The sequence below is a fragment of the Gadus morhua genome, chromosome 21 (genome assembly GCF_902167405.1).
Source record: "Gadus morhua chromosome 21, gadMor3.0, whole genome shotgun sequence".
Lineage (NCBI taxonomy): Eukaryota > Metazoa > Chordata > Actinopteri > Gadiformes > Gadidae > Gadus > Gadus morhua.
In genome coordinates this window covers 16165710-16180709 of record NC_044068.1, presented here as the reverse complement: position 1 = coordinate 16180709, position 15000 = coordinate 16165710, and the positions used below count along the sequence as shown (strand labels likewise).

The 15000-nt window shown below is 47.9% G+C and overlaps 2 protein-coding genes across 16 annotated transcripts in view; both read left to right on the top strand.

Moving 5' to 3' along the window:
• Positions 1 to 1181, top strand: part of dtnba (dystrobrevin, beta a) — a 27676-nt gene extending 26495 nt beyond the window's left edge. For all 6 annotated transcript variants that reach the window (XR_003974364.1, XR_003974362.1, XR_003974365.1 and 3 more), the window contains one exon: positions 1 to 1181. This exon is cut by the window's left edge and continues 528 nt beyond it. The gene's annotated coding sequence lies outside the window, so the exon portion shown is untranslated.
• A 1654-nt stretch (positions 1182 to 2835) lies between these two features.
• Positions 2836 to 15000, top strand: part of dnmt3aa (DNA (cytosine-5-)-methyltransferase 3 alpha a) — a 36632-nt gene continuing 24467 nt past the window's right edge. For 5 of the 10 annotated variants that reach the window (XM_030345878.1, XM_030345873.1, XM_030345876.1 and 2 more), the window contains exons 1-6: positions 2837 to 2912; positions 5730 to 5808; positions 9395 to 9499; positions 13609 to 13738; positions 14107 to 14144; positions 14672 to 14791. In XM_030345878.1, the coding sequence (XP_030201738.1) occupies positions 5740 to 5808; positions 9395 to 9499; positions 13609 to 13738; positions 14107 to 14144; positions 14672 to 14791 (462 nt within the window). In that variant the 5' untranslated portion in view covers positions 2837 to 2912; positions 5730 to 5739. Of the gene's footprint in view, positions 2913 to 3395; positions 3553 to 5729; positions 5809 to 9394; positions 9500 to 13608; positions 13739 to 14106; positions 14145 to 14671; positions 14792 to 15000 lie in introns of those variants that run through there. The other 5 variants (XM_030345874.1, XM_030345872.1, XM_030345880.1 and 2 more) reach the window with 5 other exon arrangements.

The window sequence follows — 15000 nt, the reverse complement described above, 5'->3', positions numbered from 1 at the left end:
CAGTATTTATTGCCTTGCTTTTGATTCTGAGTTAGATTTTGACTTTGGACACTTAGTCAGTGTGTTAATGTGGATCCGCTGATTTTTGCCTGTTTTGTATGTGCATGTGTGTGTGTGTTTGTGTGTGTGTGTGCCCGCGTAGAGCATTGTATGGATGAGACTTCTCCCACTGGTTCTGGTGGCCACATTGTTTCCTAGGACTACCAGTTAGAGGTAACACCGGTACTAACAGAACAGAGCGCGGCCCAGCTTTCTTACGCAATCTCACTAATCAGATTTAAGATTAGCCTAAAGTCTGATGGGAGATGAGGTCAAATCTGTGTAAACGAGGCTTTGTTTAACCTCAATTTGTTTCATCCAATCATGTTGCTATAGACAGGGGAAATGCACCTTTTAAAATGGAAAGGTTTTCTTCTGTACAATATCTCTGTGCCGTCTCCCCCCAGAAGTTATGCTGTAACGCAGTAGGGTGGTTGGATCCCAGATCAGAAAAACACTGGATGATGGATTATTTTTGTATATACTTGGAAATAATTGCTTGAAAGGCCTGTTTTACAAGCAGGTGTGAGGTTGGTCATTATGAGCCGTTGCAAAACCCATCGCCCTGTGACAACCCGAGTGGATCCACCGTCCGTGGATGACCTCCCCAGTGGGTGGGGGTGATTGGTCAGACATCTGGGTGGACCCTCAATCACTATTTTGTCTCACACCTGGTTGTAATATAGGCATCCTCTAGGCCAGACAGCTTGCACATACCCATCATGCACCTCCGTTGAGTCTGTTGAGTTGATCTGTACTTCTCACCACACGACAACTGCATGAGTGAGTGTCTTCTAAACATCCCAACAATCAATTATTGGATTGCTCTTCAACCAACTGCTCCCCAGACAAAGGCTATAATGCGTTCAGCTCGCCTGGACAGCAGAAGCCAGGATTCTCCTTGAGGTGTTGTCTATTTTACACCAAATAACCGACTGAATGAATAAACCGGTGACGGAAATAATCAGTGAACAAATGACTGAGTTAATGATTTTATGAGTACTTCGGTGTGTGTGTGTGTGTGTGCATGTGAAAGTACCAACCTGACCTAAAGGCCCTGCAGGTCTCCCATGTTAGGTACATTGTCATTTGAAGTGTGGATCGCTGTTTCTTCTATAAATAAATATTATTTCACACCAACCCTTGTTACTGTTCATCCGTCTACTTTATGTTAATCAGGGCCTTCAGAAAGAGCCATAAATTCTCCCAACATTTGTCAATTATTTAAAGCTCAAATCGAACTCATTACAAGGCTATAACACAGGTTTTATTCAAAGCTGAGTCAAATCGTTGGGGGTGTTTTAAATGGGAAAGGGGATTCATATTTTATCAATAATCTCAGAAATTATCAAATGTTGAAATTATATATTTATGATATATTATGATCTTTTGGAATGAAGTTCTTCTTTCAGACTAACTAGTGTAAACACGTTCCGCTATCTATTGTTATTCTGTGGAGGGAACAGGGACTGCTGGAGGCAGAATGCTCTAGTGGAGACGATCTCTTCCCAGTACAATAGTTTCAGCTCAGGTGAAGTGGCACCTGACCTGACCAACACCATCGATATCCACCCATACGTCGGCAGTGTCCACGAGAGGACAGACCTCAGCTTTGGGGCCCCCAGACAGACACTCCCCCCTCTCCGTGCTGCCCGTTTGGGACCCTTGGGAGGGTGGATGAGGGCAGGTTAAGCAAGCAGTTTCAGTCAGTCTTACCTCCTGCAGGAACCTGCCAGCATTGCCGGCATTCATGCGCCAAGCTTTCCATCCCTGTCTTATGGGGCAGCAGAGTGATGACCTCTTCACACACATTGGACATGCTTTTATTGATGTTCTTGACAGGCAGCATTTCTACGCTCTGGGAGACACTCATTTTTTAAATTGCTGCATACCTCCCTTCAACTCTCGAGAAACGTTGTGTATGAAAGCTTGAACGTTTATTTATACAATCTATCTGACAATAACTTCCCCATTTATTCTCACTAATCATCAGTGAACAGACATGGCTTGAGAACAGGGGATTTTCAGACCTTTTTTTACCCATTTTTGTTACCAATTGAGGTTAGAGGACTCAACTTGTCCTGACCTGTTTTTTATGAAGTTGAGCTTCACTTGACAACCGCACGAGTGAGTCATCTGAGCAGCAGTAGAACTGTAGAGCAAGTCTTCCTATTGTGTCTTCAAGCCCTACTACTAACCTAGGCCAAGGGGATTCTTCATGTTCCCCCAACTGGAGGCAGAAACCAGGATCATCCTGTTTTCACTCTAACCCTAACCCTAAATTACTAAGTTGATGAACCAGTGACAGGTATTTAGGGTAACTGAGAGTGTCTGTTCGACTTCTCTGCCTTTAGAGGGGTGTGTCCATCCCATGTCCTAGTGTCTTTAAGTGCATGTGTGGGTGTTGGTGTGTGTGTGTGTGTGTGTGTGTGTGAGAGAGAGAGAGAGAGCGAGAGAGAGAGAGAGAGAGAGAGAGAGAGAGAGAGAGAGAGAGAGACATGTGCGGACAAAGAGTTAACACCTCGTGCCAATGGGGGCTTCCATGTTTGGCGTGTAGTACCTGAATTGAGGATCGCAGTGTCTTTGATCAATAAATATAATTCCACACCGTATAATTGCTCATGTTGTACATTTCATTCTCTGACTCAACATTGACAAATGAGATGGAAATTAGTAAAAAAAGAAAGCTATATAAATGGGTTATTGATTGACTAGAAGGAATTTGATCCCTTACCTCAGAGCTGAGAGTTGTTCAAGCACACAATCGAGGAGATTTCAGAAGGTTTAACGTTTAACTGGGAGTCCCCCTCAGGGGGTGATGGCCAGCCACGGTGGGCTAGGAAAGACCCTTTCATCTTTGCATCATTGGATGGGTGAGTCAAACCTCATCCCAAACTGCTACACCACATTGATGAGCACTTTGACAGCTTCATAGACAACCTTGAATGGTGTCTGCAGACCCAAACTCTTGTCTGAATTAAACATTTTACTTCCAGGTACCAAAAATCCAATACTCCCTATATGCTGCCATGCTTGTATTGTGTATACATTCGTTCTTAATTAAACACAAATGTATTGAGACTTATGAGCCTTCCAATAAACCAAACTATTGACACAGGCCTCCTCCAAACACCAGAGCTACAAGGCCAGAGGTCAGCCCTATTCAACAATGTGCGTCTTATTGCATTGTGTCTACAAACAAATGTGCCTTCAGGCTAATCGTTCAGGGTATATGGTAGTTATGGGCATGGCCTTATATGTAAAATAAGGGTGGAGCATTGTAGGCGCACAGTCACACGTGTGCCAAATACACATATAACGAGAGAAAAAAGCGGGCTCTAGGACCCTGCGGAAACTTTCTCCCGGTGTGGCGGCCTCTGCGGCTCGTGTTAGCAGGCCGGCTGGAGAGGAACAGGCGGGGAGCGCGAGCGAGCAACGGAGAGACCCGGTAGGGCGCGAGGGAAAGAGCGAGAGCGACGATCGTCGGGTCCGGGGCCTGGGACGGATATCACGGTAACTATAAACGCCTCTTTTGGCTCGACAATGCACAACGGCACGGTTTATGTCATTACGCACTCATAATTAACTGCTTGTGCGTTTCCGTAGAGCCGAGCCGGGTTGTGTTTTAAAAAATGATGATGTGCTCGTGAAAACGGAGCGCTTTAATCACGGACATGGCGAGTGAACTTGGGGAGTTCTTTGTACAGTAGGCCCATAGAATGAAAGTCAAGGCCAATGGAACCTAGCCACGGTCAACGTGGATGGTTGTACACCGGTGAATATTCAAGTTGTGTGCCGCCACATATCCTTTACCCCCCGCAGGTAAACCCGAGCGCACCGTTTTACCCCCAGACAGACACATCAAGCGCGCGGAACCGCTGCCGCCACGGCGAGCGCGCGCGCCTACCGGGGTTAACGGGTCCATTCGATCTTAAACGCGTACTCGCGTTTTTTTTTTTTACCTGACCCAGTAATCTGTCCTCACCGTGTCCGCCTGAACACACACACACACACACACACACATGCGAGACTTGTTTCACCTGCTCTGCTCTCCGCTCGCCGATTTTTATACGCGGAATGTGACCATCCGGTAAGGCCGCGTGCAGGTCTTTCAAATCAAATGTCATATTGCTTCGCGCGACCGTTTCCTCTGCGCAACTTATCCCTCCTCCCACTGGTAAAGGCCTATGCGTGGGCCTCTAATGACGCTAGGATTTAAAACAACCGATGGCTTGTGTGCGTTCCAACAATGTTACACCAGGCGGACTTACCATGTGTGTTACATTTGCGTGGGGGAGTGCTAGCCCTACGTTTTTATTGATTTATAATAAAGCATTATAGAAATAAGCCCACAAAAACCTTTGTCTGTAAGAGGAGAGCCCTAGGTGGATTTGGGGGATATTGTGTATATATTGTCCTTCCTTGAACCGTCTTCTGAAAGTCCTGTGTTATCCATCCCTGCTCCTCATCGGTAGGAGGTGACGTAAGGCCACAGTGTCATATCCTCAGCGAAACGAGAGAGAGAGAGAGAGAGAGAGAGAGAGAGAGAGAGAGAGAGAGAGAGAGAGAGAGAGAGAGAGAGAGAGAGAGAGAGAGAGAGAGAGAGAGAGAGAGAGAGAGAGAGAGAGAGAGAGAGAGAGAGAGAGAGGACACAGAGAGGGACGGAGAGAGAGAGAGAGAGAGAGAGAGAGAGAGAGAGAGAGAGAGAGAGAGAGAGAGAGAGAGAGAGAGAGAGAGAGAGAGAGAGAGAGAGAGAGGACACAGAGAGGGACGGAGAGAGAGAGAGAGTGAGAGAAATAGCGTGTTATTAGAGACGTTTGATTTTGGTATTTTATTTCGGGTTTTTTGGTACCTTGCTGTAACAACACAAGCAGGACACGTTGTTATAGTCATGTTATAGAATCAATGCTTTTGAGGTCACCTGTTTCTGTGTGAGTGTGCGTGTCCACGTGCGTGTGGGTCGTTGCCTTTATGTGTGTGTGTGCATGTGTATGTGTGACCGTGTGCGTGGGTGATGTGGGCCACAAGTGCAATCCATCATGCGTGTCTCACACCTGTTTCAACCTGAGGGCGCCTGCGACTTATTTTCGATTGGGTTTGCACCTGTGTGTGTGTGTGTGTGTGTGTGTGTGTGTGTGTGTGTGTGTGTGTGTGTGTGTTTCTTGTGTGTTTGTGTGTGTCTGTGTGCAAGCGTCTATGTGTGTCTGATTATTTGTGTGTTTGTTTGTGTGTGTATGTGTGTGTGCCCCTGCCAGCATGCTACATGCATGTGTCTATATGTGTGTCTGTCTGTGTGTGTGTGTGTGTGTTTCTGTCCATATGTGTGTGTTTTCCCGTGCGTGTGGCATGCATCTATGTGTGTGTCAGTCTGTGTGTGTGTGTGTGTGTGTGTGTGTCTGCCTGTTTGTGTGTGTGTGCGTCAGCCCGTGTGTGTGTGTGTGCGTGTGGGGGTTTCAAACTTAACCTGGGTGCCTGTTTCTTTGCCCTCTGGTCCCCCCTCCCCAGCAGCAGAGGCAGTGCTGTTGACAGGCGGAAAGTGACAGTGGCTGAATGAGGCCACACCTGGTGCCTGTCCGAGCCTCATCCATGCTTTACTGTACCTCTTTGTCTCCCTTTGTCTTCCTGCCCCTTCCCTCTCCTTCAAACCGTCACTGATTTGGAATCCTTTATGTTCCCCCCCTCCCCCACAGACCTCCTGCAATGCCGTCCAATAGTCCGACCGCCGACGGGCCAACGCAGACGCCGGAGAACCACAGCTCCGCTGACCTGGTGAGAGAGAGTGAGATGCACTAGGACTCCTTCACACGCTGCTGTTCTTTTCCCTGTGGCCTCTCGGCCTCCCCATGCCTTTGCTGTGCGTACAGGCGGCCCATAGACTGGAGGGGTGCTCTGTCGCTGATGCTGATTGGCTGCTTGCAACATCCACTGCCGCTGCAGAATTTAGCTTTCTGTTATCAAAGGTTCCTTTCCACCGCTAATCAACACTACTGCCTCTACTAGTGGCACTATGGCTGCTACTCAAAGCACTACTTTAACTACTACAAGTTCTGCTGATGCTACAGTTATGACGTTACTACCCTCACTACTCACTATTAATATGTGCTACTCTTTCCCTGTGTAGAGAGAGAGTAGGTGAAATGAAAGCCATTTGGTAAGCGGTGTAAACTCAGAGCGACAGGAACTGGGGAAGGAGAGGGGGGAGGTGGGGGATGGGCAGCGGGGGGGGGGTTACGAAGGAGTCACAAGACAGACTCAAGACATCAAAGTTACGGGACAGACGTGAGTTTGGCTTGTTAGTTGGCCAGGCCTGAAAACGACACGCACATGTACACACATGCTGTCTCTTTTTTTTTCTCTATTTCACGCGCGCGCACACACACACACACACACACACACACACACACACACACACACACACACACACACACACACACACACACACACACACACACACACACACACACACACACACACACACACACTCACTCACAGTATAGTGTGTGTGTGAAGTATAAGGTGTTTATTTGCATTGCACCTCCAGCAAGTCCGCTGCCCCTCACATTTTAGTGTGTAACTTTCTTTCCTCATGAGAACCAATATGTATTTGAGCATGTTTAAACACACACACACACACACACACAGACACACACTCAAACACACACACATTCATTTTAAACATGCATATACATACACTTATTCCCATGTCCACACACACACACACACACACACACACACACACACACACACACACACACACACACACACACACACACACACACACACACACACGGCATGTGAAAAATGGCTCCTTTCATATGCTCCCCAAGAGCCCAGGGGCAGGCCTCGTAAATCTGGCAGCAGCCTGAAACCCATTCTGTTGTGGCACTATATAAAAAGCTGCTCAACTTACGTATCTACTTCACTACTGCGCAGTCACACGCGCTTAGACGCACGCTCACACATGCACATGTCCATAGGCACATGTACGCACATATACTTACAAGACTGTTGGCTACTGGCCAACAACTATATACCGTTTAACTTCATACACCCCCCCCCCCACCCCCCCCCACACACACACACACACACACACACACACACACACACACACACACACACACACACTCAGACTTCTTCTCTGTTGCCTTTGTTGTACTTTCTAACTTTCTAACTTCCAAACTTGCTTGCTGACTGACTTCATTCATAAAACGATTATCAAGGAAGCGTGTGCATGTACGTGTCCGTCATGGGATGGAGTAAAGGGCTTGGGAGATTCAACGAAACAGGATCCAGCCGTGATCCACCATCGTTTATTTAATGACGTCATTAAAAAAGCACCCATCTGATGGATGGCCATCCTCACTTGTGGTTCCACCAGCTCTATAAAGACAACCCCCCCCCATCCCCTCTTCCTCAGTTCTATACACTATAAGGCACACGTTTGCAAGGCAGTATCCATGTTGGCTTTGTTAAGAAGATAAAACAACCACCCTAAAAGCTAATGAACAACAGAACTCAGCTGGGCAGAGAAGGAGAGACAGAGAGAGACAGGAAGAGACAGGGAGAGACAGGGATAGACAGAGAGAGACAGGGAGAGAGAGAGAGACAGGGAGAGACAGGGAGAGAAAGAGAGAGGGAGAGACCAGGAGAGACCGGGAGAGACAGGGAGAGAGAGAGAGAGACAGGAAGAGACAGGGAGAGAGAGAGAGAGAGAGAGAGAGAGAGAGAGAGAGAGAGAGAGAGAGAGAGAGAGAGAGAGAGAGAGAGAGAGAGAGAGAGAGAGACAGGGAGAGAGAGAGAGACAGGGAGAGACAGGGAGAGAAAGAGAGAGGGAGAGACCAGGAGAGACCGGGAGAGACCGGGAGAGACAGGGAGAGAGAGAGAGAGACCGGGAGAGACAGGGAGAGAGAGAGAGAGAGAGAGAGAGGGAGAGAGAGAGAGAGAGAGAGAGAGAGAGAGAGGGAGAGAGAGAGAGGGACAGGGAGAGAGAGAGAGGGACAGGGAGAGACTGGGAGAGACTGGGAGAGAGGGAGAGAGCGGGAGAGCCGGGAGCGGCGAACGAGGAGAAAGGAAAGAGGACAGACTGTCTGCAGCCGCTGGGATCGTTCCCCTCGCCGGCCTACCCCGGTTTGCAGTGCGGTTGCCTAGCAACTGCGGTAGCCTAAAATAACCCGCCAGGAGACAGAAATAGACCAGAGGTATATGGAGATATTCCTGATCGTCTCTATTTGGTTCTGTTTTCTTTGTATAAATAGTGTACATGTGCATGTGTTGGGAGATCCGGGTTGTGTTTTTCATTTAGGAAAGCTAGACATGGGAGCTAGGATGTATTGTGGTATTGCATCTGGTTGTTGTTATACTATATTTTTTTGCATAGAAGCTGTCCTTTGTGTACCAGCAGTGTGTGTGTGTGTGTGTGTGTGTGTGATTGTGCGACAACACGGGCATATGGACGGCATGCCAGGCGCAGAGCCATCGCCCCCGTGTCCTGATAGCCGGTTGCTAGGTTCCTCCACTGAGGGAAGTGACATCAGGACTGTTTAGTCAGCATTGACATCCCCCCCCACCGCCCAACCCCCAGTTGGAGACAGTTGCTAAGCAGTTCTCTGCACCGTAGCAACTGCCTCGCATTGTCATCAGGGACAGGATGAGGGAGAATCCAAGGAGAGGGAAGTGACCGACTAAGAGCAGTTGTAAACATGGCAGACGAGGTTCAGATGGCTTAAGGACAACTGTTTCCAGTCTGCCACAGAATCGTGGCGGCCAAAAGCCATGCAATGACTGTTTAGAAATACAGCAAATGAGATGCTTATTAGCTTTGATGAGTCCATAGACTGAGGCTTGTTGTGGTGCTGCAGCAGATCAAACAGAGCCCTGAGACGATGTGGCAGCATGGGTGTTTGTGTTTATCACCATTGCCACAATACACAAGGCTTTAAGGCATCATGGGTTGAGTTCATTGTAATGCGGTATTCTGCTGACTGAAGCAAAATGACAAAAACTGTGTCTTATTCTATGAGCTTGTGGCCTCTAGCTGACAGGGTATCGGTCAGTCAGAAAGAGTCTCATAACTCTCATTCAAAGCAAACCCAATCAAGGAACGTTTATTGTGGTTGCCATGCCAGAAGACACCACCGCAGTTTGTCCAAATTCAGCACATAAAGCTTTGTGTTCGGAAAAAAAATACTGCATTTCCCATCTATATACATACTTAAGGCCGTATTAGGTTGCTTATGTTCCCGTACCTCAATTTTGCTACAATAATCGATTGTCTTTTAGTCTGACTGAATGTATTTACGTAAAAATTGTCGACATTATTGTGTGACTTCATGGTGTGTGTTCTTCCCTCCATCAGAGTGAAGGCGGACTGAACCAAGCCAGTCCGGAGGGGGGCACGCTGGCCAGCCCCACACCCCCTCACAGAGTGGGCCGGCCCGGGAGGAAACGCAAGCAACTTCCTGTGAGTAGCTCTCGTCGTGGGAAGCAGTGGTTCGCCTGCACAACACACCACACACTCTGATTGATTCAGACGGTTATTCATACACAAACACAGCGTTCATATGCTGTAGTGGACTGAAGGTCGCCATCTCCCAGAAGCAATCCTAGACAGGGTGTTAAGAGCACATAAAAATACATAGTTAAAGGCTACCGGGTAAAGCAAAACACAAAGCCATTTGGAAACAGACACACAAATAGGCCGAGGTGTGGGCAGACCCTGAACGGGTGGCGACCCCCTTGTGTTTCGGGGAGCAGTTGTGGTGAACGAATAATGACGGCAGTACAACTTAGGTTGGCGCTATAAATACAGACCGGGGTCATTAACAGTTGCGAGGAGTATTTGCGGCGACAATAGCAGGGTGCTTTGTTGCGAGCAACATTAGCGGTGACAGTAATACTCTCAAGCAAGTGCCAGCAGGAAATCAGCTCACTTTGTGCGAAGAAAGAAGTAGCATGATACTCACGGCCCATGCCTGCTGCTTTCTCTCACCATACCTCTTTTACAGGCTCACGCTTGCACGCACACACACACACACACAGACACCCACACGCACACACACACACACACACACACACACACACACACACACACACACACACACACACACACACACACACACACACACACACACAGAGTTCGGGAATAGAGCTATTGTGTAGTGCGCAGGGTGGAGCTGTCAGAATGTCACAGTAACTATAGAGGCCAGAAGAGAGTTAGGAGCGGGAGAGAGAGGAGTGTGTGTGCGTGTAGGAGGGGGGGCTTAGGGTGGGAGGGGGTGGGGGTTGTAACTTCACTCTCCTCTGTGCCTGTCCTCTCCTCTTATTTGCCTTCCCCACACGCTACAAATGTATGCACATACACACAGGCTCACACACACACACACACGCACACACACACACACACACACACACACACACACACACACACTCACACACACACATACACACACACACACACACACACACACACACACACACATACAGGCTCACACACACACACACACACACACACACACACACACACACACACACAGGCTCACACAGGCTCACACACACAGGCTCACACACACACACACACACACACACACACACACACACACACACACACACACACACACACACACACACACAAACACACACACAGGCTCACACACACACATACACATACACACACATTCACGCACACACACACACACACGCACACACATTGTGCATCAGCGTAGCCATCACCAGTAATAATGAGGTTCATGTCTAAATTGATTAGCTTAGTTTAAGTATTTCATGCCTACCTTTTACCCCATTTGCTTCTCTCTCTCTCTCTCTCTCTCTCTCTCTCTCTCTCTCTCTCTCTCTCTCTCTCTCTCTCTCTCTCTCTCTTGTGTGAGAGAGAGAGAGTCCTGGTATCCATGTGTGTGTGTGTGCGTGAATGTGTGTTTGCTTTGGTTAATGTCTGAAACAATTATGTTGAAACTGTCAATACAACACAGATTCACAACATGGAGCTATAGGCTCATAGGCAGTGGATTATATTCTTATTGCAAATCCAGAAACATACCGATAATCTGATGTGTAACGAGAACCCCCCCCCCCCACACACACAATTCAACATGAACAAAGATTGTCTGCTTCATTCTGGGTCGAGTCGTAGTGTAGGTGTAGTGACAAGAGCTGTGTTCGAAATCGTTCCCTATCACGGCTATAGTGCACTATATAGGGTGCTCGCCATTTTGTAGTGGTGTTCGAATTCTCAGTGGTAAATTTCAAGACTTAAAACACCCAAAATTTGAGGGTACCTACGATGTTCCCTACATGTTATCCCCGTATACCACAATGCAATGCGGTCGTGTTTTTCCGGAGGAGAAGAAGAAGCTGAATAACCGCAAAAACGAATACATTTGATGATGGAGTCTCCGGCTTTCGTTTAGAACTGTCAATATTTATTTGTGATTTAACATAGAAAATGTAACATTCAAAATTAATAAAAAAAAAACATGATCAAGGAAATGCAACATTCAACATCAATACAACCTCCAGTTTTCCTCGTGAGTGCCCCGTTTGTTACATGATATGGGCACATCTGTCTGCGTCTCACAAATACCCGGCGCATTTACAGACGCAAATGACGTTTAGAAATGTTCAGCGTAGTGTCTGAATTCTCGTTTGTTCGTTCCCTATATTGTGCACTATATCATGAACACTATATAGGGAATAGTGAGTGAGTGAATAGGGAACGATTTCGAACACTGCTAATGTCATGGTACTTTCCCTTTGTTCTGCCAAATGGAAAGATCCCCTAAATACTTTTATAATATTCACCTGTGTCTCCCTGGTGGGGCCACACCACGAGGCTGGTTTGAGGCTATGAATAAACTTATTTGCATCATTTGTTAATCTCAGTCATAAGTTTCTAATAATGAAACTCTAAGACCAAGATGGAGGAAATAAAGGGTCTGCAGTCGTTAATGAGGCTAATGGATGCTAACGTAAGCTACAAATGTTTCTAGGGACCATCCGGACATAAAGAGCATAGTGTTAGCTTTTGGTAACAGCATATTACTCCACTTCCATCCCCCCTCTCTATATTTAAACACCCATGCCATGCTATTAATGCAGGGGGGCGTTCTGTGACTTAATCGTACAAAACGACTCAATGGTTGAATGTGTTTTTAAAGCCACTTGTGAGTGAGAGCTGAAACAGTACCAGCTGTAGGGGCTGAATAGTGTGTAGCGGCATACAGGAAGTGGTCATCGAGGAGACACCGACCCAGAGAGGAAGTGGTGGTTCACAGGTTCAGGCGAACATGTCACGAGGACGGCAGAGACGCTGAATGTGTTCTCTGAGTCTCACCCAGCGACCTACTTTCCACCCTTTCATCTCATTTCATGCCCTTTACTCACGTTTGTGATATCAATTGCTTTCACTTTGATGTCGTCTCTGCTAGACACAAAGGTACACACACCCAGATACCTTTATTTTGGCACAGATATTCATATATGTGGAATATGTTTGTTTATATGTCTATGTGTGGGTGTGTGTGCGCTCAGTTTGTATCAGTCCGTCCTGGCACAGGGAAATCAGGCCCTGCGGCTCTTTTCAACCGGTTATTATGTGTTCTCTGCCCTTTCTACAATGATTTTTTTTCACCCGCTCATTACGGCCTCAGCGAGTTCGTTAGTGCTAGCTAGCGCTAGCGTGTGCTCCGCTCACGCCGCCGCCACTCCGTAGCGGTGCCGCTGTAAAACCTGTTGGCAACACGTACTATAAATCCCAGCTCCTGCCTGGGAAGCGTTTAGCATCAATTAAAAAGTGTGCGCTAAAAGCTAATGTGTGTGTTGTCCTAGAGTTCACAACACTAGCAGGAGGCTGTGTGAATCAAAGCAGAAGCCTGGACCAAACTAGTTTCTGTAATTGCGGTAGCACTTTGATTGTAATGCCGTCTGAGTTGAAGTCCCCAGCCAAGTGGACCCTGAGCACATGGGCCGGGGCGTTTAATGTAGATCAAGGTTAGCCCTCTCTGCATGGGACGGCCCATAGAATGATGTTGTTAATGACTAGCAGCGCTCAGCACTTGGTTCTGTTTTAGGTCCTCATTTATGAGCCAATATGCATTAACGTTATTACAAACCTCCTTTTCATCATGAAGGGGGTTGATTGTGTGTGTGTGTGTGTGTGTGTGTGTGTGTGTGTGTGTGTGTGTGTGTGTGTGTGTGTGTGTGTGTGTATTTCTGTCTGTGTGTCTGTGTCTGTCTCTGTGTTTGTATGGTGTGTGTTTAAGTTTATGTTTGAACTATGGTGTGTTTCAGATTGTGTGTGTGTGTGTGTGTGTGTGTGTGTGTGTGTGTGTGTGTGTGTGTGTGTGTGTGTGTGTGTGTGTGTACATATGTGCACAAGCACGTGCTGATGCGTGCGTGTGTGTTTGTGTGCATGTGTGTGTGTCGGAAATAAGTTTTAAAGGAAAAGGTGTTAGTGATAACTCGTGTGTCCCGGTCGGGGGCTCAGTGTTAGTGGCTGTTGGCTTCACTCGGACCGTGTCCCATGCCCCGCTCCTTCTCTATCCCTCCATCTCCTAGGAGCTGGTGACCTCTGACCCGTGCACCAACGCCCCCCCGACCCCGCCAGAGGATTGTGACCCCTCCCCCTCCCCACGCAGGAAGCGCGGGCGACGGAAACTAGAGCACCCCGAGAGGCGTAAGACTGCGTGTGCGCACACATACACAACCCCACGCGTCCACACGCGCGCACATCACCAAGCAGGCACACTCAGGCCTCACCAGAAAACCCACTCGCTGCACACTCTGTAGCTCCCCTCACTATCGCTACAGTGGAACCACAGTTGAGCATTCGAAGAAAGAAGATCTAGGGGAAAATGCAGCAAGTGCAACTCCACGGGTTAGGGCTAGGTATGCATGGTAGCGTGTAGTGGGCGTGTAGTGTGTATTTCAGAGTCTGCAGGCGTCTCAGACTCTGGCGGGGGACGTGATGGAAGCCGTCGCTATGTGTGAATGTAGTTTGAATGTGTACAGACAGCCCATTTCCTGTAACCCAGCATCTCTCCCTTCATGTTCCAGATGAACCAGACGACAGCACCTGTGACTCCCCCAAAGAGGTGAGGAGGGGAGCCATACCCACCTAGTGCTCTCTCTCTCTCTCTATCCTCTCTCTCTCTCTCTCTGTCTGTCTGTCTGTCTGTCTGTCTGTCTGTCTGTCTGTCTGTCTGTCTTTCTGTGTCTCTCTCTCTCACTCTCTCTCTTCTCTCTCTCTCCTTCTCGATTACTTTGAGAGATGCTCATATAGGAAATGTACCATGAGTTAACCACTCACTCTTCTGGGTTGCTTGATGGTGTGTTCATTGGTACAATAGTGTGCATGTGTTTTGTGTTCCAGCGTTCATTTGTGTGTTTGTATGTGAAGTGGTCAACTCCATTCTTGTTTATATTTTCTGCTGCTCTGTAAACTCTATATACTCTACTAGTATAAACCTCTATGTGTGTGTGTGTGTGTGTGTGTGTGTGTGTGTGTGTGTGTGTGTGTGTGTGTGTGTGTGTGTGTGTGTGTGTGTGTGTGTGTGTGTGTGCTTGTGTGCGTGCGTTTGTGCGTGGGTGCATGCTTGCGTGCGTGCGTGCGGCCTCTCAGCAAGGTGAGGGCGGCCGTCTGCGGCGGAGGCCGGTTCCCAGAGTGACGTTCCAGGCAGGAGACCCATACTACATCAGCAGGAGACAGAGGGATGAGTGGCTCAGCCGCTGGAAGATCGAGGTGAGAAAAAGAGAGAGAGAGAGACATCTGAGCTGAATGCATCATGAGACAGAGAGAGAGAGAGAGAGAGAGAGAGAGAGAGAGAGAGAGAGAGAGAGAGAGAGAGAGAGAGAGAGAGAGAGAGAGAGAGAGAGAGAGAGAGAGAGAGAGAGAGAGAGAGAGAGAGAGAGAGAGAGAGAGAGAGAGAGAGAGAGAGAGAGAGAGATCTG